Source organism: Tarenaya hassleriana, unplaced genomic scaffold (genome assembly GCF_000463585.1).
Source record: "Tarenaya hassleriana unplaced genomic scaffold, ASM46358v1 Cleome53, whole genome shotgun sequence".
NCBI lineage: Eukaryota > Viridiplantae > Streptophyta > Magnoliopsida > Brassicales > Cleomaceae > Tarenaya > Tarenaya hassleriana.
The window spans coordinates 399,076-422,518 of record NW_010967966.1 but is presented as its reverse complement, the minus strand read 5'-3'; the positions used below and the strand labels follow the sequence as shown (position 1 = coordinate 422,518).

General features: G+C 40.2%; 7 protein-coding genes across 11 annotated transcripts in view; 4 read left to right on the top strand and 3 right to left on the bottom strand.

Annotated features, from left to right (window-relative positions):
- Nucleotides 1–6,119: 6,119 nt before the first annotated feature.
- On the bottom strand, nucleotides 6,120–7,307 carry LOC104798377 (nuclear transcription factor Y subunit B-6). Of its 4 annotated transcripts, none has more exons than XM_010520434.1 (2): nucleotides 7,025–7,307; nucleotides 6,120–6,796 (listed from the first exon to the last, which is right to left on the bottom strand). In XM_010520434.1, exons 1-2 carry the CDS (start codon nucleotides 7,095–7,097, stop codon nucleotides 6,309–6,311), a joined length of 561 nt encoding a protein of 186 aa, XP_010518736.1. In that variant the 5' UTR covers nucleotides 7,098–7,307; the 3' UTR covers nucleotides 6,120–6,308. The 4 variants fall into 4 exon arrangements, with proteins under 4 accessions (XP_010518736.1, XP_010518737.1, XP_010518738.1 ...); XM_010520435.1 differs by having other exon boundaries at nucleotides 6,120–6,793; XM_010520436.1 differs by having other exon boundaries at nucleotides 7,040–7,307.
- Nucleotides 7,308–7,402: 95 nt separating this feature from the next.
- On the bottom strand, nucleotides 7,403–9,766 carry LOC104798378 (trihelix transcription factor GT-2). The gene is made up of 2 exons (XM_010520438.1): nucleotides 8,918–9,766; nucleotides 7,403–8,183 (listed from the first exon to the last, which is right to left on the bottom strand). Exons 1-2 carry the CDS (start codon nucleotides 9,313–9,315, stop codon nucleotides 7,511–7,513), a joined length of 1,071 nt encoding a protein of 356 aa, XP_010518740.1. The 5' UTR covers nucleotides 9,316–9,766; the 3' UTR covers nucleotides 7,403–7,510.
- Nucleotides 9,767–9,844: 78 nt separating this feature from the next.
- Nucleotides 9,845–11,046, top strand: LOC104798379. Its single transcript, XM_010520439.2, has 2 exons — nucleotides 9,845–10,306; nucleotides 10,588–11,046. The coding sequence occupies exons 1-2, from the start codon at nucleotides 10,135–10,137 to the stop codon at nucleotides 10,869–10,871; spliced, it is 456 nt and encodes a 151-aa protein (XP_010518741.1). The 5' UTR covers nucleotides 9,845–10,134; the 3' UTR covers nucleotides 10,872–11,046.
- Nucleotides 11,047–11,055: 9 nt separating this feature from the next.
- On the bottom strand, nucleotides 11,056–13,724 carry LOC104798376 (scarecrow-like protein 13). 2 transcript variants are annotated; one of them, XM_010520433.2, is made up of 3 exons: nucleotides 13,631–13,699; nucleotides 13,114–13,204; nucleotides 11,056–12,879 (listed from the first exon to the last, which is right to left on the bottom strand). In XM_010520433.2, exon 3 carries the CDS (start codon nucleotides 12,821–12,823, stop codon nucleotides 11,240–11,242), a length of 1,584 nt encoding a protein of 527 aa, XP_010518735.1. In that variant the 5' UTR covers nucleotides 12,824–12,879; nucleotides 13,114–13,204; nucleotides 13,631–13,699; the 3' UTR covers nucleotides 11,056–11,239. The 2 variants fall into 2 exon arrangements, with proteins under 2 accessions (XP_010518735.1, XP_010518733.1); XM_010520431.1 differs by lacking the exon at nucleotides 13,114–13,204 and having other exon boundaries at nucleotides 13,631–13,724.
- Nucleotides 13,725–18,350: 4,626 nt separating this feature from the next.
- LOC104798375 lies at nucleotides 18,351–19,461 on the top strand. Its single transcript, XM_010520430.2, has 3 exons — nucleotides 18,351–18,461; nucleotides 18,593–18,952; nucleotides 19,031–19,461. The coding sequence occupies exons 1-3, from the start codon at nucleotides 18,413–18,415 to the stop codon at nucleotides 19,339–19,341; spliced, it is 720 nt and encodes a 239-aa protein (XP_010518732.1). The 5' UTR covers nucleotides 18,351–18,412; the 3' UTR covers nucleotides 19,342–19,461.
- Nucleotides 19,462–19,663: 202 nt separating this feature from the next.
- On the top strand, nucleotides 19,664–22,774 carry LOC104798374. Its single transcript, XM_010520429.2, has one exon. The coding sequence runs from the start codon at nucleotides 20,395–20,397 to the stop codon at nucleotides 22,540–22,542; it is 2,148 nt and encodes a 715-aa protein (XP_010518731.1). The 5' UTR covers nucleotides 19,664–20,394; the 3' UTR covers nucleotides 22,543–22,774.
- Nucleotides 22,775–23,024: 250 nt separating this feature from the next.
- The window catches only part of LOC104798465 (L-lactate dehydrogenase A-like), a 2,753-nt gene continuing 2,334 nt past the window's right edge, over nucleotides 23,025–23,443 (top strand). The window contains exon 1 of the mRNA XM_010520560.1: nucleotides 23,025–23,436. Coding sequence (XP_010518862.1) covers nucleotides 23,079–23,436 — 358 coding nt within the window. The 5' untranslated portion in view covers nucleotides 23,025–23,078. The remainder of the gene's footprint in view (nucleotides 23,437–23,443) is intronic.

Sequence of the window (23,443 nt, the reverse complement as noted above, 5' to 3'; positions counted from 1 at the left end):
GGGGGGGGGGGGGGGGGGGTAGAGAGTTTGTACGAGGACGGTTCGGTTGTTTTCCAGTGATTCCACTCAAATCTGAAACATCCCCATTGTCGCCTGTATACACACTTGAAGGCGTTTCCATATTCCGTGTATGCACAGCGTGACGTTCCTCCAATCCACCAGATTCTGATGGGCTTCAACTTCAAGCATGAGTGGGTTTCCGTTGGGCCTAACGACAACATACAAACTTAAAAAAAGAGGATTTGGAAATGCTATTTTTAGATGAATAAAAAGGAATAATGAAAGACTTTGACAAGTGAGGGACTCTGAACACTTGTTTCCACGCTTAGGGTAATAGGCTAATAGCATACTTCACGTAATCTCTTATCAACAAATCACCAAAACTTGGATCGTCGTAGAAGTTTTGTACAAGTATGGAAGATGAGAGGTGACAATGGTTGCTCCAACTTTGGATGAGAGAGAAAAAGTGTTTTTCATGTCTTGAGATATATCATTGAAAATTTTATCAAATCCAAAAAATATATATTTTGAAATATTTATTATTATATCTATTTATTTATTTAATGTAAGACTATTATATATTTTGAAATATTTATTATTATATCTATTTATTTATTTAATGTAAGACTCTCATCTATTTATACGTTATTTTGAGATTGAATAAAAAAATATTATTTCGCATATTTCTACATGGTATCTGAACTTCTGGTTTTTTCTAGTTTATTGGTTTTTTTTATAAAAAATGGTGGATGACAATAAGAGTGAAGATGAAGATGACGATGATATATCGATCCAGTGATAATATCATTTCGAATTTTTTTTAAGAATAAGAGAGTCATTTTTTTTTAAAATTTTCTCTCATAATCCCACATGTTTCAAAATCATCTTACTCTTGCAAAAATTTGTTGTCACTAAACGCTTTCGCATAGTTGTCTTTCAATCTCGGATGAATCAAAGTTATTCTCGAAACTTTTTTCACACCGCGATTGTCGTCTTTTTTTTGTTATCATCAAACGATTCTTTTTGCGTGTTGTCGAATTTGCAGCGCAGACGTTCGATTTTTTTTCAATTATATCTTCTATTGACATAAATTCCAATGTGATGTGGTTCAAGCGACATGCGTTTGATCATCTTTTCTGTAAGTTTGGCATTTCATGATCTTCGCGCTCCAGCTTGAAGGGGATTTTGAGATATATCGGATCTTGAAGAATATTATGAGATATATTATATAATGGAGATCTTATTAAATCCGGAAAATATATATTCTGGAATATTTATTAGGGAGAATCGCCGTAAAATACCTTTACTTTTCTCTGGTCTCAATTTAATACCTGTGCTTTTTTAATTACTGAATAATACCTGTACAATTGGTTTTTCTCTAAATAAATCCTATACTTTTAAATTATTGACCAAAAAATACCTACCGTCAAATAACCGCCACGTAGACAAACGGAAATCCTACGTGGCGGCGAAATTCTTAACCTCTCTCCTAATCATCGCGTCATGTCATCGCCACATCAGAAATTAAATAATAAATAAATAAAAAAATAAATTACTTAATCAGGTGTCCAATAAGAGGCAACAAGTACTACGGAGAAGAGTTCAGGGTGGAGAGTTACTGGACACAGTGCATGGCAGAGGGCAAAGAACGTCCCTTGAGAGCTTGGATCTTCGGAGGTCGTCGGTGGAGGAAGTCAGTACATGATGCAAAACGGCGAGTACTGGATGGTTGTATTGTCATACAGTATGGATTAGTGTTAGCAAGCAAAGTTATCATACATACATACATATATATTTGCATATATATACATATACATTATACATACACATATATATACATATATACATATGCATACACACACATATATAAATAATATATATACATATACATGCTATATATATACATACATATAAATATATAAATATATGTATATACATATTTATATATATGTATATGTTGTATATATATGTATATATATGTTTGTGTATGTGTTGTATATGCATGTATATCTATATATATATGTATGTATGCATGCATATGTATATATGTATATATATGTATGTATAATGTATATGTATATATATATGTGAATGTATATGTATGTATGTATATATATATATATGTACGTTTATATATATGTATTAATATATATATATATATGTGTGTATTTATATGTATGTAATATGTATATAAACATGTGTATATATATATGTGTATGTGTATATATATATTTTTATTATTTATATATATGTATATTTATGTGTATGTATATATATATATATATTTATCTATGGTATATATATATATATGTGTGTGTTTATATGTATGTATATATGTGTATGTATATATTTATATACGTATATATATATGCATATATATATGTGTATGTGTATATATATATATTTATTATTTATTTTATGATTTTAATTTATTTAATTAATTATTATTATTAATTAATTTATTAATTATTTATTTTTTATTTATTTTTTATTTATTTTCTGACGTGACGATGACATGGCGCGATGATTAGGAGAGAGGTTGAGAATTTCACCGCCACGTAAGATTTCCGTTTGTCTACGTGGCGGTTATTTGACGGTAGGTATTTTTTGGCCAATAATTTAAAAGTATAGAATTTATTTGGAGAAAAACCAATTGTACAGATATTATTCAGTAATTAAAAAAGTACAGGTATTAAATTGAGATTAGGGAAAAGTACAGATATTTTACGGCGATTATCCCTATTTATTATTATATCTATTTGCTTATTTAATATAAGATTCTCATCTATTTATACGTTATTTTGAATTTGAATAAAAAAAACATCATTCCGCATATTTCTACATTTTTTGTTAGAATATAAGTTCCAATAGCGAAGATTGTGATCCACTTCAAGTCAATCATATAGATTCAACAAAACTCTATAATTCATATCACATGAACAATACAATAATGCATGAAAGAGAATCATTTAGAAAATAGAGAGGAAAGATAGAATTGGAGCATTTGGATGTCTTAACCACCAATCATGAGCATTTGAAATCTTCTATATCCCTATATATCTACATTATAGAACAATTTTCAATATCTTATCATATATAAACTCTAAAATACTACTACCAAACCAACCTAGAAGACCATGTCAAACGCCTAGGGATTAAAAAAGCAATCTAAATAATTGTCCTACAAAAAATGACTTTTTAATATAGCGCTCGTCAAAAGTGGCAAACTACCTGGTTTTGCAAGTATCAACAAGAATGTTTTTCACATCACTATGGTTTTCAATATATTCTCCAGCCATAAGCAATTCAGAAACAGCCTGAATAGAAGCATTGATGGATCATAACCAAGCTTTTCAATATAGATTTAAAAATAGTAAATTGTACGATTAAAAAAAGGACAAAGCACTATGAACGAAAAAGGCTTGATAGAACAAGTGTTTGAAAGCTCTTCATGGATTAAACGACAGAACAAGTGTTTGAACGCTCTTTATGGAGCAAATGCGAAAATTGTGCATGATGTCCAGGGACCAATAGTATAACTCCATAACATGACCAGAGAGAGAAAGATAAAGAGACGCATAGAACGAGTAATAAGTTGTTTTGTAAATAATTGGAAACCATTTCATCATAAGAGAAAATATATGTAACTGTTTGGGGGGTTAGAACTGATCATTGACCAAATGTTCAAATTTTGTCAAAGTTAAATTCGCAAATTTTTCCAATTGTCCCAAAAGACTAAATCAATACATAAAACCAACTAAGTTTAAACAACATTCAAATTTTGTCAAAGTTAACGTCTTCGCAACATATCTGTCGTATTCTCCTGAGTATTGATCTTACAAACGTCAATGTCACCATACTTAACATCTTGGATGAAATGGTATTTGTTATTTTTACGGACATTTCAAATCTGTTACTCCTTTTACAAACTCAAGTTTTCAGAAATCAAATCACTTGAGATATACTTTGAACAACACACAAATAGGATGACACAAAGTTTTTTTCGTAAATAAAACCTCGCATACATATGTTGATTACAACATAAAGTCATTAAATACAAAATAAGTAAAAAAATAGTTACAAACTTAAAACTTAAAAAACCGACGTAAACTCCTTAAAAACATAACTATCCATTAACAACAACAACCACTGCTTCTTCATTTTTCACATCAGTAATTAATTTTCTGAAAAACAAAAAAAAACACAAACTTTTGAAACAAAATATTAACAGTATCTCATGTCAATATGTTTCGTCTTGTGATCCTTGGTAAGAAAAATGAGGCTCGGACTTTCACTAAAGATTGTAGAGATTTTCGAATCCTCACATAACTCTCCAAACAGTCCCTTTAATCATAGCGCTTCTGTATAAGCCTCTGCAATCGCCATGTAATCCATCTCAAACGGTCATAAATCGTACTTCATAAATGTCATCAGTGAGATCTAACTAAACTTTGAAGAAATCATTAATTCATAACACCGCAATTTTCGATTTCAATAAACCAACTCTGATATCAGTTTGTTAGAGTTTCACGCCACGGGAATAAATGGGGATGGTATAAAGAAACGACAAAGAGAAGAACAATAAAAATAAATGATAAATGGATTTACGTGGAAAAACACGGGTAAAGAGAGAACATTCACAATAAAGAACGAAATGTATACCTTAGCATTACATCTTCTGCTGCATTTTGTAACAAATACGACCTCCATACATGAGATGTGAGATATATGAAATATTTACGAATACAAAACGGACAGTTGCCCCAAAACCTAGAAAAAATATATAACTATATTCAAAACCCAAAATGAATAATTACCATGTCCTAGACCTAAAATAAAATTGGGTCACATTCTTAACATTAGGGAACATATTGCAAGAGAAAATCTTACTGGACAATCAACCCCTCTTCTCGGCACTCTTGGAATCTTAGGAAGCTAATAGGGTTCAAGGAGCTAGTAAGACCACTGCTAAAAAAGAAACTAGGAAATGGCGAGGATACTTACTTTTGATTGGATTCTTGGACTGAGCTTGGTCCTCTAATCCAATTCATTGGAGAACAAGGACCTCGACAAATGCGTATCTCGCTCCATGCTAAAGTAAACGAAGCAACGGACATAAATGGATGGCATCTCCCTGCAGCTCGATCGGACACGATACTAAGACTTCAGCAGATCTTGACAACCATGGAGGCTCCATCACCGGAAAAGGGCCGCGACACCACGCTATGGAGACATGACGCAAGCACATTCAAGACAACATGCATTCAGCACTGCAAGAACATGGAGCCAGCTGAGATCGACTTCGTCTGAGGTAATATGGGCAATAAATATCTGGTTTAAACTCACCATACCACGACATGCGTTTGTCCAGTGGCAGACGCATTTGGGTAGACTACCAACAAAAGACAGATTGCATCGGTGGGGAGTCCAGACGAATGTAACCTGTTGCCTTTGTTCCCGGGAGGAGGAGTCGCATGAACACCTTTTCTTCGAGTACTCGTTCAGCTCAGAGATTTGGAAGCACTTCGCTGACAGGATCAGCCCTGATCCACCATCACGGCTCGCGCAAACACCCGGATGGCTTGAAGCGGCTGGTCGAAGCAGAGACAGATAGAGGGGAATACTTGTTCGGACCACTATGCAGGCACTAATATACCTCATCTGGCGAGAGAGGAATAATCAAATCTTCTGCTCTAAGCCAACCGACGCTGCTGTTATAAAACATCAACTCGACCGACTTGTGCGGAATATCATTTTATCAAACCAGAAAAGATTACAACCAGGAGAAAATTTGCTCTTGCAGGATAGGTTCCATCTAACAAGACCACCATGAAAATTTTGTTGTATTGATATTTTGCTATTTTGCTATTTTGTAAAGCTCCCAGACATGGAAGTTCTACTTTTGATATACGGTTCTTCAACCATGTATGTGTGACTGATCCTTTTTATTAATTTATTCACATTTCATAAAAAAAAAAACATGATATTTATCCACAAAGTGATAAAACATCCAAATTAAAGCTATTATACTAAAAATAATAATATCTGCGTAACAAAAATATTACCATGAATGACGTGTTTAATCACTTTGGTTTTTTGCATCGTTGAAAAAAAAGATATATAAAAAACATGAAAACTAGTTTTGAAGTAGGCAACAAAAGACGTTTATCAATGCATGCTGTGAAAAGCCTCATGCTTTACTGCCTCACTGTTTGACAACACGCAGAAGGGAAGAAGAAGAAGAAAAAGAAACCGCAGCTTGACTTGAAATTTGAATGCTCAGAGCACAAATGAAGACATTGTTGTCATCAGTACTTTTGGTGCCCATCAACTCGAGGCCCAGTTGTTGTTGATGAAGAGCCATCCATTTTAGGAACAAAGAAAAAGCCGCTGTGGGCATTAGGATGGAAATGCCCATACTCATCAGCCCTCTTTACCAGCAAGCTCCCACTCACGCTGACAGCTCGTTCTCCCTCCAACTCTCTGTAGCGGTGAAGGTACAAGGTGAGGGGCTCGATGTAGTCGTCGAAACCCAGCTTGCTCATGGCCCACAGCACGTCCTCTGCAGTTATGGTCTTCCGCTGCTCTCTCTGGCATCTCTCATTCGCCTCCCCTGTTACGAAGCTTATGTACTCCGACACACACTCCTGTATCGTTTCCTTTGCTTCATCCGATATTTTCGCCTGCACTGGTAACATCCTCCTCATTATCCTTATCACGTTCGCTATCGGCATGTACCTATCTTGCTCTCTCACCCTGCACTCTTCTCCCGTCTCCTGGACCATGAATTTTGCTGCTAAACCCACAATACAGTTACGGTTTTCAGTTAATCGTCATCTTTTGCTGATAAAAATTGGAAACAAGGGTCGCATGCAAATGCAGAGGTAAAACGGTCTAGTATCACCCCCACTAAATGGGACTCCTCTAATGGTCGCATGCAAAAGCATGGAACGAGAGAGGAAGAGGTGCGATGAGAAGGAGCAGAAACAGAAGAAAATAAAAGCAATTCGGCTGGTTGTCCCACGCATATATACACTACCACAAGTGGTGGTGGTGTTAGAGTGCTTGCGAAAGCCATGATAACCCCCACGTTCCATCTCTGTGTCTGCCTCCTGTCCTCGTCCCCGACACTTGATTTTTCCCGTGAAAGGAATAGAATTCAGGATTTTTGGTTGTGATGAAGAGATGCTTGGAAGTTATAAGCTTAAGCAAAAGAAGAGAGAGGGGGTAGTGGGCAAGTGTCACACTATATAGTTGCCTTAAAAACTCCATAACGTGGCAGCCATAGTCGATGTGACCGAGGAGATCCACTTAACTCCCTCCTGTTTTGTCCCTTTTTACCATCACATTTCATTTGTTGTTATTCCTCTGCATTTAGTTCCAGCGCTCTTACCACAACAACAACAAGAAGCCATCTTTCTACCATATAAACATATCCCCAGTAACTTAAGTCTCAAAACAGGTAGTAAATTTCATCACTTTCCCTAAGATATGATATAGCATTCTCTATCTAAACCAAATCTCCAGCCGTCTTGTTGTAAAGGCTATCCAGTTCCTGAAAGTAACAACAGGTCTTGCTGTGTTCCGCCCGCTTCCTCCCACCTTCCTCCATCACTTTCCTGTAATACTTGTTCATATTCTCCCACTTCTCCTTGCACTTCTTCGCCGACCGTTTGTACCCCTTTTCCCGCATTCTCTCTGATATCTCATCCCATATCGACCCCTTCCCTACCTTCTCTTCTACCTCGCTTCTGATCGTTATCAACGCCTGCATCTCTGCTCGCGGCCACCTTCTGCTGCTGTTCAAATCACACAACTTGGGTGTTTGTTCTGGCAGATTCTGGGGTTGCGGTCGAGGGATCTCCGTCTCCTGTCCTATCACCGTTTGTATCAGGGAAATGATAGCTGAGCCGCGCGCCATCTCTTGTGCAATCACCTCCTCGCCTCGTTTCATCCTCTCCATTTCTTGCTGCTTCCAAGCTTCTTCCCTGAGTATTCTTTCCCGCTCCTTCGTCTCAATCACCTCCATCAACTGCTCATTCATCTTCTCCTGTCTTTTCAACATATTCCCCACCAGCTTTTCCAAGAAATGCTGGAGCTTTTCCCGTGTTTTCCGCTTTCTCTTACCGATGGTGGCTGCCGCCTGGATGCCACCTGACCCACCATCGCTATCAACAGAGGAACTGCAAGCCAAGAAATGTTCATATCAAACTGTCAGCATTCCCAAACCAGGTTCAGAGAGGACAGAACACTGAACAAAGCAAAGTCTTCGCTTCATCACACTTGATCGAGTTCAACAAGATTCAAGATTTTTGGCAACTCATAAAAACTTTTTCCATCACAACATCGTTCAACAGATACATTCACCCTTGGTTTGAGTATGCAGTTCTCCCAAGAATCTGCCGGAACCGTGAAGATTGATACTGCGTATATGCGGTACGAGCTTAACCAATCCCACATGAAAAATAAACCAGAGAGAACTCTCAAAATTATCTAACAGAAGATTCTAATGACGCCATATCAGTCTTGTTAGCCTTCCACAAATGTCAATGCTTCAGGTTTCCAGCTAACAAAATCACATGATCACAAACTAGTCCAAACAAAACATCTGTGAATGAATCTAGCATCATATGATGGCACGAGCAACAGCAAATGAGATCTGAACAGGGGAAGCGAGTGGTCTGGTTGATATACAGCAGATCAAGAAGCAATGTCAAGTTGAAGAAACGCATAAGAACACAGAGAATAGTAAACCATATTCAAAGGAAAATTTCTCCGAGGTGAAAGACGTATGGGTGAAGAAACTCTCCTTTATCTTGAACAACAATTTATAGTTCACACGTTAACAATTCCGAGTCATTAGTTAATCGATAAAATGAAACCATAAGCAAAGCTTTTCAACTTTTACTGTGAATACCTCAGAGACGCACCATCACAAGCGGTACCAGTTCCAAATCTAGTGCCCGAACCGACCCCACCCGGATGATCCTTGGCGAACCCACGTGCCAAGTCACCTCTTTTTTCGACGTCGACGATCTTAGCCCCCAAGGGTGCGTCGAAGCAGCCAAGCTCCGGCAACTGGTCTAGGGTTCCAGCGAGAACATCAAGAGGATGCTGGTCCTCCGAGGGCAGCCTGTCTCCGTACCTAATGGGTCTCAGCTTCCGCGGCGGCGGGGCCAAGTCGGCGAGCGTGATCAGACCGCCGTTGGAACCTTCGGGTCGGGCACGGATCCATCCACAGCCAATTTCGGAGCCAACCAATGGGTCGACATCATCGGTGACAAGGTTCCGACGGTCGCCGGCAAGAAGTTCCATAGCGGCGTGGAACAGTCGTCGGAGAGACGGGTGAAGTAAAACGAGTTAAAGAAAAGGGTAAAACTAGGTGTGGTGAACATTGACGGTTATGACCCTGATCGGACAAGGATAACTTCGATTTTGTCCTTGGCGCTGACGTGTTGGTCCAGGGAGTGAAGTAGAGATCCAAAACTCGATTTTCTAATGCATAGCTGAGACTGAGATCTCGCATTTTGGCCCTCTTTCTATTCTTCATGTTAATTCAGTCTGGTTGGACTCCGTATATCTTTCACGTATAGGAATATTGCCTTGAATGCTGCGTAATAAATGATGAAGATGTGGGGGGGATAATGTGAACATCTCTACGTAGTCTCAATATTTGCCATGGAAGGATTGGTTTGACAAAAATCATATGCGGATGGAATGGGCGAGCATTCGATGACCAAACCCCACAGGAAATATTGTGTCCGGTTGGGCAGGTCCATTCAGACACCTAAACCATATAGAAAGGAGAAACGTCACATGAAAACGAATACAAATTAAATAATATTTGTAAGGCGTAAGGATATCAATCAAAGAGTAGGCGAACAACTCATGCTTCCGATTGCCGCCTCTTTCCAATTCTAATGTTGTTAGCCTTCTTTTGTTTACAAATGTGAGATATAAAAGTCACAAACGAGGTTCCTAGACAGAGCTCCAACCTCTACCCACGCAAAGGGTCTCTCTCCTTGCATCCATTCCCTTTTTGCCGCTGCCTGCATATACAATATACAAAGCACACGTGCATATATACAGAGACTTGTACCAATCTTGGAGAGCATTTTTAAACAGGCAGAGGAAATGGGGAGCTTATCCGTCTTTCTGCTGTTATGCATCTTCTCGGAGACTGCGGTTTCAGAGAGGATATGGAGCAGAGAGGAGATGGCAGCATTGGCTGGCTATGGCGAAGAGAAGCTATCATCGGTGGTTGTCACGGGCTCTCTTCTCTCCTCTGGCTCTCTGCCTGTTCCAGGTTTATCACTTTGCTTTTCCCCACGTCTCCTTCGGAAGGTTTTGAGACATTTTCTGATTCTAATCGTTTTAAAAAAAGCTGCAAAAACTTTGACTTCATGAAGCCAACGGTTACTTGTATGTAAAGCAAACGACCATCCTCCCTTTTTTTTTTAAATTAAAATTCCTTATCACTTTGGGTAGAAAGGAAAAGATGAGTCTCAAGAAAACCTTGACGTTTCATCAGACCAAAATTTTTATACATGTGGATTTTTTTTTCCTAAAAAAAATGACACTAAGCAGGTGCCGTAGTTGGGGTGAAGTGCGAGGCGGAAGGCAAAAGAAGAACAGGATGGATAAAAGCTGTTACAGATGAGCATGGAGAATTCGAGATAGAGCTTCCGTCCAGCCTCCACGCCATTCCTGACCTGGCAAATGCATGTTTAGTCAAACCAGTTCATGTACCAGAACCTTACAAGTGCTTCCCATCTGCTAGAGGTCTAACCCTTGTTTCGTCTAGCCACGGCTTCCGCGTGTACACAGCAGGCAGCATCACAATCCGAGAAGAGCAAGAGGCATTTGTATGATATGGACAAAAATCCGAGTCTGTTTTCTCACGGTCCTGACAGGCCGTGTCTGTACTCACACGGATTTGTGTGTGAGACAGGAGAGAAAGGCCTCAAAGCTGCCCCCGGGGCTAATTCCGTTTACATGTAAAATCCCACCCAAGCTATGACAGTAAAATAAATAACCTCTGGCTACAATGTAGAATGAGATAAGAGAGAGGATCCCGCCAGCAGAACGTAACATCGTAGACTAGAGAAATATTGCTATGAGATCCGACCCTTCTTTTCCGTTACAGAAACGTGCGAATTTACAGTGAAAGGAGAAGCACTCTTACCAGACTATAGGACTACAACAAAGCTGTCACATTTACATGGAAACGAATGGGTTTTTAAGGGGAGGTCCAAGCAGAACATGTGGACATTGCTCTCCGCTTCCACAAGAGAAAGAGCGCTCCGTCGCTTCCAGCAAGTCTGTAATTAGGATCAAACCCTTTCAACAGTTGATTCACCTCCCACACAACCGACGTACTGAGCTCACACGGCATAAACCCAGCCATCATCATTCTCATTCTCCATTTCCCAAGCAGCTCATGTCTCTCCACTCTCTCTCCCTCCTCACACCCTATCATATTCACTATATCTCTCGCCACACAGTGTTGCTCCGCTCTTATTCTCTCTTCATCTTCCCTCCGTCTCCCTGCATCTATCGACTCGAACATCGCTGTGTAGTAATCTAGCGTCTCCATAAATCTCGACAGAAACGGCGAAGTGTTTGTATTCGACTCTTGTTCTATCAGTGTTACCAGTTTCGGGGAGAGGCTCCTCACCAGTTGTAATAGTCTGTCCCTGTGATTGTGAACGCTCACACTTTCATCCGGCATATGGTGCAACACGTACGGGAAATTCACAGCAATGGCAAACCCGGGTTTGACCCCGAGATGTTCACGTTGAACCTCGCAACCAGACATCATCCCGTCCTGAAACTCAAACGGCACACCACATGACTGCGCAAATCTTGACAGCTTCTCGCCCACCAAGCTGAGCCCACCACCCCGGGCGTAGTTGGACTGTGAATCGTCAAGACCAGTCAAACGCAGCAATGGTGGTCCACCTGGACGTTTCGCCAGTTGCTGGATGAGATAAACATACTGTGTCCCCTGTGCAATCTGGAAATCAACAATGTGGATCCTAGGTTCGTCAACCATAGCTTCCAAGATTGCGGCGTTGGAAGATATGTATGCAAATTTCCAGTACGGGCAGATTTCATAGAGAACGCCCATGTAAGACATCAGTTCTCTTCCTGTTGGTTCTTTGCATTTCAACGCTTTGTATATGTTGCTTCCGGAGCCTTCAAGCCTCGCCCTCAGCCCTTCAAGCATGTAAGCGCCTAATCGTTGGATCGGATCGCCTGAAACTGAAACCATCTGTTCCAAAACATCAATGCATCCGAATGCTGTAGCAGTATCCCCTTCAGAGACCGCCCGAGCACCCTCAATCAGCACTTCTTTCAAGTCCAACTGTGGGGTCAACGCCAAGAGTTCATTCCAGTTCCATGATTTTGTAGCTCCAGGGATGAAACCCGAGAATTCAACAGATTTTGAATCACAGCTCATGAGTGAGAACTCAAGTTCACGAATCTTGTTCTTGAACTCAGCTTCATCACAGGTGTAAGAAGATGACCCACTGAAAGGTGACCCATAAACATTGTCAGGGGACTGACGTGGATCTGAGAGACAGGAATGAGAAGCTTGTGGAGAGAACGGGCTGTGGTTAGACGAGACGCTGACCGAGGGAGAATCATAAGCAGGAAGACTACCAGAGGCAGTGGATGACTCAAGAGTGAAGAAGTGTTCTTCGGGCGGGTTGTTGGAAAGCGCATTCTTGTCTACAACTTGGAACTGAGGTGAACAATAGAGTTGAGGATACAACATATGGAGTCCAGACGCTGTCTGGTGCTTCTGAGACGTTTGCATCGGAAAACAAGACTGCCAAATTAGAATCCCAGGCGTTTGTTCGAGTTTTTTTTAACCTGCCGTGAGGAAAGAAGAATGGACAGAAGAGTCAGCGCTGGGTCAACACGACTACACTCTCAGATAAGGTTTTGTGTAATCCAACAACAGGCCATGGATTCCGGGGAACAAGCCTACTACATTCAAGACCAAAACCAGAAAACAGAAGCAAATCCATCCTACACATCTAAAGCATTAGTAGTCTATCTTCTCCACTCCACTGCGTGATCATCAACCTCGACGTCTGTACTTACCAAATCGGTAATATTCAAACGACGTCAACCCACTCGTTGTCCGCATCAGGAAGACTTTAAGCTTTTCTCGTCCCTAAAGGACTCGTCATCACTTCACATAACCAATACAAGCATATTGACTGTTATATACGGACAGTAGAGGGGGATCGAAACCCTAAATCGCCAAATTTAGCAATAATCTTATAATTTTGCAGGTTAAGGGACGGGTGAAAGCGATGATTCGCCACGAAAACATTAGCCCTAGGAGCATATCCAAGCAAAACCAAAAAACAAGAAGTTTCTAATTTTCGATCAATCAACAGGATACTTGGGAACATATCTTACGCGCAAGTCCTACAACCAAATCAGAACCTTCAAAAGATGACAAAGGCAAACAAAAGCCAGAATTTTTCTGACGAATCCGAACAGAAAAAAAAAATCCCAGAATCAAAATAATTGGGTCAGATGAACCGAACAAGAAGGAAGCTTTTTTCATTCGTGGGTCTGAAATAATTAATCAGACAGAATTGAAACGCACCTTATGGAGGATGACAAGGTGAGATTAAAATGCGTGAAGAAACTTTTCTTCGTAGGTTGTGTAAGTTAACCGCCCTCTCAGAACGAGGCTGCGACTCTGCTCGCTGAATATAATACTGAAGATCTGACGACTCTGATGAGCCCCTCTCCTTCCACTTATTTACGCAAATACCACTCCCAAGTCTGACCTCTGACTTTTGGACGGCACTGACCACTATTTGTCATGTTGTAAGTTATTAGCCAAAGATCTCTCCTTTTTTTCTTTCTTTTTGAAACCCCAAACAAAATAAAAACGAAAATTTGCTATCTTGAGAGTGACTAGAAAAGGGAAGGGATACTCTTATCCTTGCTTCCATTATATATTATGATTCGATAGCATAAAGACAGGGTACACACAATGCATATATATTCTCTCATAATGAATATGTATACGACAGTTGAGATGGGGTTGGGTGCGTACCGCGTAGGGGTGGCATTTCCGTGAATAAAGAGGAGATGTGGGGAGATAAGTGTCATAAAAGAAAAAGGGACAAAACCGAGTCCTGCCTAGAAACCACGGATTGGTATGTTCCTGGAAGACTCACAATCACACACGTGGTTTTCTCTTACCGAGCCCCCGCCAATCTTTATGAATTCCACTTTAATCCCCATAGTTTCAAATAATCATAGAAAACCCCCAGGTATTTCGTATAAGATGTCGGGGATCGGGATCGGGATCGGGATCTTCTACTGTCTCAACTCGTATTGGATCAGGCTTTAATTGGTAGGCGTTATGATTCGCTGATAACATCTTGCAATACAATAATCGAGGAGAGTCATCTTAATTTAAATCATTTTCGTTCGTATTATATTGTTATATATAAAAACGTGATATTGTGTCTGTGTGTGTATATTGCTTTTGAAAATGTTTAAGTTGGGGGAAAAGATGTGATCAGGACCAGAACAATTTACTCTTTTTTTTTAAACTTTCTTATCCTGATTACCTCAGCAAACTGTACCAAAAGTAAAGAAAAAAGAAAAAAGAAAAAGAAATGATCTGTAAAAGAAATAAGTTGAAAAATACTTTGGGAAGTTATGTACTCCCTCCGTCTCAAAATAATTATTGTTTTAGGTTATTTCACATTTTTTAAGAAAACAGATAAAAAGTCACGTATATCCTTATTTGATGATAAAATAATATTATCATTAATAATTTATTAGAATTTGACAAAGATAAAATTGGAAACTATTGTAAAAAAATGTCTTGGAAATGTAGAATGACAAATATTTTGAAACATGGAAGATAATCTAAAACTACAGATATTTTGAAACGGAGGGAGTAATTGTTTGGGGTTTCAAAGATGCGTCTTTTTTTTCTTTTGATTATATTGTTAGTGCCAACTAAAATCGATACGACAATAATGTTGTAGTTTGTGCGAGGAGGTCAATTTTTTACTAGTATAATCATCGCTGCATACGGTTGGAATATTCAGATTCTAGAAGGATATTTAGAGCACAGGTCCCAACCATGGTCTCGTTTTACTATTGCCTGTTATTTTTTTTAACAAAAAAAAAAGAAGAAGGTCCTACATGACAGAAGCAGTGCGTCACATTGATGTTTGGTAATTCATTTGGGAAATGTAATAAATTTTTTAAAAAAAAAATAACCAATGAAAAAGTGACAAAAATGAAGGGGTCTAACAGCACAATCTTGCGGTGTGTGGAACACATTTTCATATTTGTCTTAAGCTGCGTGGCAATAAAGACAAAAGAGGTGAGATCGCACAACTTGCCCAAAATAGAGTTTTAATTTTATTTTATATGATTTTTTAAAGTACGGCAAAAAATCAATAATAAAACATAGTTGATAATATTATGAACAAAGATTTGACATAGACTGAGCTATTTGAATTTCGAAAGCTTCCAAGTGTGATGAATTTGGACTGTCAAGTCCTTACGTGCTCCATGAAAAAGCCCTCTTCTGAACTCCCATCCTATATATATTAAAACAAGTAAATCTCTCTTATGAATCAAAACTGCATTTGAAACTTTTGTACCCCAACCTGGAGCAAACCCAATGCTCTGAGTGGGCCTTTTCATGGGCCTACGACCATTGGTGGGCCTGAATAATTATCAGTCTAGGTGTGAACTGTTCCATCCTACGGTAATTCGCGAGGGGATGGCAAAAAATACGAGGAAGCAAATTAATACAGCAGAAATTTATGCAAGCTTCATTTTATTACCCAAACAAAATGCAAGATAATATTTTCTCATTAATCTTATAGTATTTGTGGAAGAATAGAAATACTTTCGTATTTAGAAAACTATCAGTGCCACCAAATGAAGTCTATAATATTGTTGTAAAAAAACAAAAGAGGCAACTAAAGTTTAGAATGTTTCTTTGAAGAAGAGAATATAAGAATGTGTCTTAATTTGGTTTTTTGAATACCATCAACTGTTGATGTGATAGTAGTACATATAGATGGGATCTTGTCTAGATAATCCTTGATCATCAGGATGTGCAGTTGTCTTTAGATACAATCAAATACGATGAATGAGAGGTTTTGTCCAACCTCTAGACCTTTGCAATTCGTTAGAGGCGGAGGTTTGGGGTGTTTACAATGCTCTACGGTTGGGATGGGAGAAAGGTTGATGAAAGATGAAAATTCAGACAGATTCACAAACTACTATCTCATTGATAGAGAACTGATACAAATTCTCTTTTACGCTACGAAATCTGGTTCATAAATGTCAAGAAATGGTAAAGAAAGATTGGTCAGTGATTCTTAAAAAAATATATCGAGAAACAAACACAGTTGTTGATTGTTTGACAAAGTCTGCATTAGGAGCGGAATTGAGTGTGAAATGGTTGGATCATCCTCCATCTATTGTTATGGAAAATCTAACGGCAGATTCGATAAAAATTTTGGTCGAAAGAGAGTTTGATCATTGAGTTAAATCCCTCCGAAGAAAGAAAAAAAATGCAACATAATTACAAGACGGTCATCCTAAGTCAAAACAAATAAGCGTATGAACATCTCCATTCTTCTTTCTCTTTTTTCCAGACCTATTTCTTTTCCCTATACAAAAACGATATCCATTGGTATACATATCTATTTTGTTCATTTTCAAATTGAACATTTATTATTTGAGAGAGAAAAAGAAACCATCCGAGAGAGCCAGATGATTTGGGAGGATACAGATCGCATATCCGAGATTTTTTAAATATCTATATTCGATCCGTACAAATATTTAATTTTGTTATCTATATCTGATTCGTGATTTTTGGATATCTGTAAAAATTGCAAATATTTATTAATATTTGTATTCAACCTAAAACATAACAATAATAAAAAATAAAATTCTAAAATAAAATCAAACGTATATAAAATGTATAATCTATAAAATATAATCATTATTCAAAATTTGAAAACCATAATACAAATATTCTAAAGGGACGATTGGTTGCGTCACTATCTGTGACAGACGGAGTAATTGCGATTTTTAGTGGTTATGACCGATTGAAAAAACGATTGATTGAAACACAACCAACTGCAACTATATCAAAATGTAAAATTTCTAATTACAACTTCACACTTGCATAGCGATTGATTAAAAAGATCGAAGTATATTTTTTAAAAAATTTAATATTTTTTTAATAAAAAATATCTTTTTACGTGAAAGTAAATTAAATTGATGAAATTTTATATTTATATTTTATATTTAATTATTTTACAAATTTAGTAGATGATTTTTGTCAAATAATAACGAAAAATAATTACAACTATTTTAAATATATATATATATATATATTAAAATTACGATATTTTTTATAATTTATATCAAAACATAACCGCAATGGTATCAACCATTAACTACTAATTACAACCACCCACAATCATTATCAATAACAACTTATCAATCAATCAGTACTAATCATCCACAATCGCCAAAAAAATCACTGTAAATACATACACCAACAGCTACAACGGTACAATCAATAGAATCCTAAATCAAGTCAAATACAAACACAATTATAATCTACCACATTTAAATATATTCAATATTCAAAAGATTATACATCATAAAGATTAAAATTTCTAAATTTTCATATGTAAAAAATATATCTTGAATCTTCATAAAAAAATTATAAAGATTAATCATTCAAAATCTTCATACCAAAAAATCTGATTTCCAGAAATAGAGTCAACGAATATAAAAATGTAAAAATTTGTATTTAATTATTCACATGCTTATCAAATTTTTCTTAAAAGTATGCATCATATCGGATAATTCGATTTTAATAGTCATATTCAACAAATATTTTTAAACAAATATCGAATTTTCGATTCGAACAAATATCGAATAAAGGATTGTTTCGGGTTCTTGTGATATTATGCCCAGCCTGATCCTGTCGAGGAGGCCTATCTGTCACAAAAAAAAATGAAGTTTAAAAATTTGGCAATAGGAGGAACATTAATTCTCTGGTTACATAAAATAACTAATGGAAATAAAGAGAGCTAAGAAAAATCTTTTCCCTTGTTGGAAGTCTTGGTGATGTTTTGTAGAAAAGCCCACTAAGCCCAAAACCAAAAACCAAAGCGTGGTTCGGGGGATGAAATGCAAAGGCAGCACCTTCCCGTATTATTTTGTCTGGGTTTCTACAGCCAATAGGAGTGGGACAACATTCACTATGCTTACGTGAGAACTTTGTCCGTACATTCTCTGCTCTCCTACATTTATAACACGATAGACCGCCATTAAAAGCAAGCGAGAGAAGAAACAAGCAACGGAAAGAGCGAGCATGGGGCCACATGACTGCATCGACGCCTCTGCAATACCTCTCACTCGAGGTCTCTCTCCTTCTTCTCCCCTTCTCTTATGTATCATCCTGTAACAATGTTGTCTCTTATTTTCATCTCCTCCCTTTCCTGTCTTAAATTTCTCTAGTATCCCTAACATGTGTTTTTTTTACAAAAAAAAGAGGGGTTTTACGCGACGAATAACCAGTTCCAGAGAAGGGGTCCAAAGGGTTTCATGGAGGTAAAGGTTTTGGAGAACAATGAGCTTTACGTGCGAGTGGACATGCCCGGGGTTCCAGACGACGCCGTTCTGCACAGGATCGACAGCGTCAGGAAAAAGGTGGTCTTTTTCTCCGGAGAAACTCCGCCTGCCGCCGAGACTCAGCGTGAGTACTCCGGCTGCGCCGGTCTGGGCTGCGATTGCTGCGACATCACCGGCGTCAACGCCACTATGAAGGATGGTGTCCTTCGCATGCTTATCACCAGGGTTAAGGTCAAAGACGAAGATATGAGGTGCACCCTCACTTTGCCTACCTACACAGGTTCCATCCACACCCTGGTTCATTCCCTCGGACTTGAAAGTTTGCAGCTTTATAAAGAGGTGATTCACATGGATATAGGGAAATCGGGAAGATACCTGGAGGACCATCCATTTGTGGTGAAAGGACCGAAGAGGGCACATTTCGCAAAGGCAACGGAGGATGGAAGGCTGTGTGCAACGTTCGATGTGCCTGGTGCCTCAGCTGATGACGTTCGAGTCTTCCTCGAGGAAGATGAGGTTCGATTCTACGTTGAGACGGAGAAAGTGTGTGAACATGACGAGAGTGGCAGAGCCTACCTCGGAAGCATCGGGTACCATGGAATGTCTGGCGTCGTCTTCAACTGGGAAGCCAAACACGGCATCCTTCATCTCTTTCTTTCCCCTAATTGAAGAACAAGCCAAAGCGACTTTGGTCTTTGGTATCTCTGTCTGTGGATCTGATGAAGTTGATGCCCTTTCCGTGACTGTTTAAGGTTTTCAATGGCAAGGATTCTGTCGCTGTCTTCTTTAGACCCTCCCAACTCATTCTATCGTCAAAGTCACCAGAAATGCGTTTGAAACATGAAATATTTTATTCATCGAGGACTATAGAATCATTGCCATATATCACCTTCCAGTCTCAACTGAAAAGTTTTATTGATAGAATCTTCGATAATCTCAGCAACTTGGGAACATGTCGAACTTGTTACTTTTCATTTATATTTGCATTTTTGTTGTCTTCATCATGGATAGTTGAATGATTCGTTTAATTTTAGGTCGACATGTTAGTAATTTTAATATTAGTCCACTTTAACCAATAAATCAATTGCAGCATCCGTTTTGGCCATGATCTCTCCGTCCTTCCCTTCCGCCACGAGTTCAGACACAGCTGTTTCACACTCGCTCTTAAGCACACCACGATACATCCGATAGTAGACTCAGCGCGGCCGTCCAGATCCATCTCCTCCGTTGGGCCACTACAGTAACCACGTCATCGGGGTAGATGAAGAAGGTTACATCCCTTAGACAACCACGAAGATGGGTTGTAGCTTTGGTGGCAGTTTTTCCAAGGTGTGCCCGGGGTTCCACACGACGCCCTTCTGCACAGGATCGACAGCGTCAGGAAAATGGTGGTCCTTTCCGCCTTCCGCCGAGGCTCAGCGTGAGGAAAAAGCTGATCCACACACTGGCTCATTCCCTTGGACTTGAAAGTTTACAGCTCTATAAAGAGGTTTTCAGTGGGATGATACTCTATCTTCCTTCTTTGAATCCAATTTCATGAAAGACACCAGAAGAAAAGCGTTCGAATCCGATAGTCTTGAATTCCAAAAGGCAACAAGTCAAAATTAGACTTGGTCTTCATCGCGATTTGAATGTGACGTAAGGGATGACGGCACACAGACCCTGGGTGGTTGGAGTTTCATACTCAAAAGCGGGGAGACCCAGTCCAACTGAGAGTGAGAGATGGGTAAGCTCGGGTGTGATGCCCATGGCGATCTCAACGTCACCGAATTCAGCAAACCCTTGCCTTCCATAGGTATCTATGTTGCCTCTGCTTCATTCCTCTGCGCCCTTTCCATGGCCGCCGATCTTCTCCACGGCTTCCGCCACCGCAAATTCTGGTTCCCTTGCAACTTCTTCTCTCTCAACGCCACTTCCCTTACCTTAATCGCTGTTGGGATCAAACTCTCTCTCGATTTAAACACCTCGATGCCGAGTCGCCAAGATCAGCTTTCCAAACTCAGCAGCAGCGTCTTCGCCTGCATCGTCATGGCCAACTCCATGCCCTCTCTCGGCATCATGGAGACCAAAGATCTCCTCGCCAACGTCGTCGCCCTTGGAATCCTTATCATCACCCTTGTTGTCAATATCTGCATCCAGTTGGGGACAGGGGCCATCTACGTTTTCTGGAAAGAACATCTCTTCACCCTTTTTCTCATGCTTCTTATGCTCCTCATTCTGTGTTTCTCCGCTCTCACTGTTCCCACCACCAAGAACCTGTTAGAGCTCAAGTACAAGAAGAAGTATGAGATTGCCGTCAAGGAGTGTCCTGTGGAAACAGAGACAACAAGGGTCATGAAACTCAAACAAGACCTGATGAAATTTTGGATGATGGCCCATACCTGCAGCCCCCAGTTCGTGATGGCCCGTTCCGTCACATGCACCGCCTCCGGTTTCCTCTGCCTCCTAAGTGCCCTCACCCTCGGCGAAGCCATGGTTCAGTCTTACTTGAGACCCGGATCCCTAGGTTTCTGCAATGGAGATTCTGATTACAAGTGGTCAACCACCCTGGCCCTCGTCTCACAGACCACCGCAGTGGCAATAGGGTCCATTGCTCCAGCGACCAGATGGTTCACGGCTGTAAACTTCAGGTGTCCAATAAGAGGCAACAAGTACTACGGAGAAGAGTTCAGGGTGGAGAGTTACTGGACACAGTGCATGGCAGAGGGCAAAGAACGTCCCTTGAGAGCTTGGATCTTCGGAGGTCGTCGGTGGAGGAAGTCAGTACATGATGCAAAACGGCGAGTACTGGATGGTTGTATTGTCATACAGTATGGATTAGTGTTAGCAAGCAAAGTTATCCGTTTTGCCTCCGTGTACTGTGTGAGCCGGATCTTGATATGCTTCTACTTCAGCATCCGTAGACGGAGTAGCGATGAAAAGGAATCAGGAAGCACGAAATTGGATCTCGCCCGTTTTGTTCTGCATCTCGAGGGTGAGTCCGAGCTGGTGGAGCTGATGGTACGGAGCAACTGTGAGGCCACAGACCACTGGATACAGAATGGAAGGAAAAATCAGCCGAGGCATCTCATCGAGTTTCTTGAAGCTTCAAGATCAGGAGGATTTGAAGGGATTTTAGACTTTGACAGCTACGAGGTCCCTTCTCTGGCATCTGAAGAACCACCCAATTGCTGGGCTCTCCCTCTGGTAACACTTACAAGCATCGCTGTTGCACTTCCAAACATCAAAGCTTGCGCTCTTAAGAAGCTACTGAAAGCAGTCGACGAGGCACTTGTCTATGTCAACAAGTTTGAACACGTCTTGGACATGAGGGGAGACTTAGCCAACGCCAGGAAGGCTGCTGAGGTTGTTTGGTTAGGTGTCGATCTCTATCAAAAGTGGCTTGATGTGGATCTGAGAAAGCTGTCGTCCAAGCAAGAAAGAACTTCTGAGGAAACCCTCGAGGAGCTCGTTGATATCGCAAAGAAGAAATTTTCAGAGTCGTGGCAGGCGAACCTGATGGTGTGCATCAAACAGAAGGCGTCGCATTGGCCCATGAAAATACTGGCGGCCAACTCCATGTACAGAATCTGCCAAACTATGCTCGAAAACAACAGAAGAGGCGAGGACTTGTTCAAAGAGATGGAGAGGATGATCTCAGACATAGTTTCTGGTTGCTTAGCCAACACGCCGCTGGTTATATCGATGAAGTGCTTGGTGACGGCGGTAGAGGTGAGGGAAGAGTCGGTTGGGAAAGCAGCTTTGCATCTGGGAAGGACAGAGAAGATACTGGAGATCATAGAGAAGAGACGCATCCCTGAGTTGAGCCCCGACCAGATGGGGAAAATTGATGAATGGAGGACATTCTTCAGGTTTCACCTCAGCGTCTGACTAAAGCCCAATAAGCTCATGATGATTTTGGCCCGAATCAGAAAGCCCATGCGACTCAAATACGGTCTTACTTCCTTCACAAGCAATACATACTCTTGTTGTGTATATTGAATGTCTGCTCTTTTTCTTTCCCATTGTTTTGTTTCACACCTTAAACTAGCGTGCGTACCACCATATGATATGCGTGTGTGATAATACTGTCACATAGCAGTAACTGCAACGTTTTTATTTTTATTTTGGGTTGAATATAGGAGGAGAGGTTCCCAACTGGAAAACAGTGGGTGCCCAAAACCACAACGTTTTCATGATTAAGTCCGCTAGTCATTCGATTATTCATTTAAAAACATAAAATAAATAATTAGGGTATTATATGAAGTTTTAAGAGAAGAGAGAAATTGTCTGGAAGAAAGGGACAAACTTTGAAAGTGGGAGCCAAACGTGACACCCGCTTCTTCTCCTCCCTATATATACATTCCCCTCCTCAGATTGCTCATCACAGCCCTTTCCAAATTCTAAAGCATTCGGTCCGACTAGAGATGCAGAAGAGCGAGTCGGCATCCTCGCTGGGCCCTGGAGGGCTGGACCTTAGCCGGGCCCTCTTCAAGCCCATCCAGAACTCCGAGCCACCCACACCGTCCAAGCGCGGCACCAAGGTCTCCGTCGTCGGCGTCGGCAATGTCGGCATGGCCATCGCTCAGACCATCCTCACACAGGATCTCGCTGACGATATCGCCCTCGTCGACGCCAACCCCGATAAGCTCCGCGGCGAGATGCTAGATCTCCAGCACGCCGCAGCCTTCCTCCCCCGCACCAAGATCTCGGCCTCCGTGGACTACAACATCACCGCCGGATCCGACCTGTGCATCGTAACCGCCGGCGCTCGACAGAATCCAAGCGAGTC

Bases quoted from the DNA above. Each gene is read 5' to 3' on its own strand.
- LOC104798377 (XM_010520434.1), bottom strand. From the start codon at position 7,097: ATGGAACGTGGGGGTTATCATGGCTTTCGCAAGCACTCTAACACCACC. The intron at 6,797-7,024 runs GTGGGACAACCA...TTGTGGGTTTAG, and splicing joins TTGTGGTAGTGTATATATGC to CAGCAAAATTCATGGTCCAG.
- LOC104798376 (XM_010520431.1), bottom strand. From the start codon at position 12,823: ATGCAAACGTCTCAGAAGCACCAGACAGCGTCTGGACTCCATATGTTG.
- LOC104798374 (XM_010520429.2), top strand. From the start codon at position 20,395: ATGGGTAAGCTCGGGTGTGATGCCCATGGCGATCTCAACGTCACCGAA.
- LOC104798378 (XM_010520438.1), bottom strand. From the start codon at position 9,315: ATGGAACTTCTTGCCGGCGACCGTCGGAACCTTGTCACCGATGATGTC. The intron at 8,184-8,917 runs GTATTCACAGTA...CTTGGCTTGCAG, and splicing joins TGTGATGGTGCGTCTCTGAG to TTCCTCTGTTGATAGCGATG.
- LOC104798375 (XM_010520430.2), top strand. From the start codon at position 18,413: ATGGGGCCACATGACTGCATCGACGCCTCTGCAATACCTCTCACTCGA. The intron at 18,462-18,592 runs GTCTCTCTCCTT...TACAAAAAAAAG, and splicing joins TGCAATACCTCTCACTCGAG to AGGGGTTTTACGCGACGAAT. The intron at 18,953-19,030 runs GTTCCATCCACA...ACATGGATATAG, and splicing joins CACTTTGCCTACCTACACAG to GGAAATCGGGAAGATACCTG.
- LOC104798379 (XM_010520439.2), top strand. From the start codon at position 10,135: ATGGGGAGCTTATCCGTCTTTCTGCTGTTATGCATCTTCTCGGAGACT. The intron at 10,307-10,587 runs GTTTATCACTTT...GACACTAAGCAG, and splicing joins TGGCTCTCTGCCTGTTCCAG to GTGCCGTAGTTGGGGTGAAG.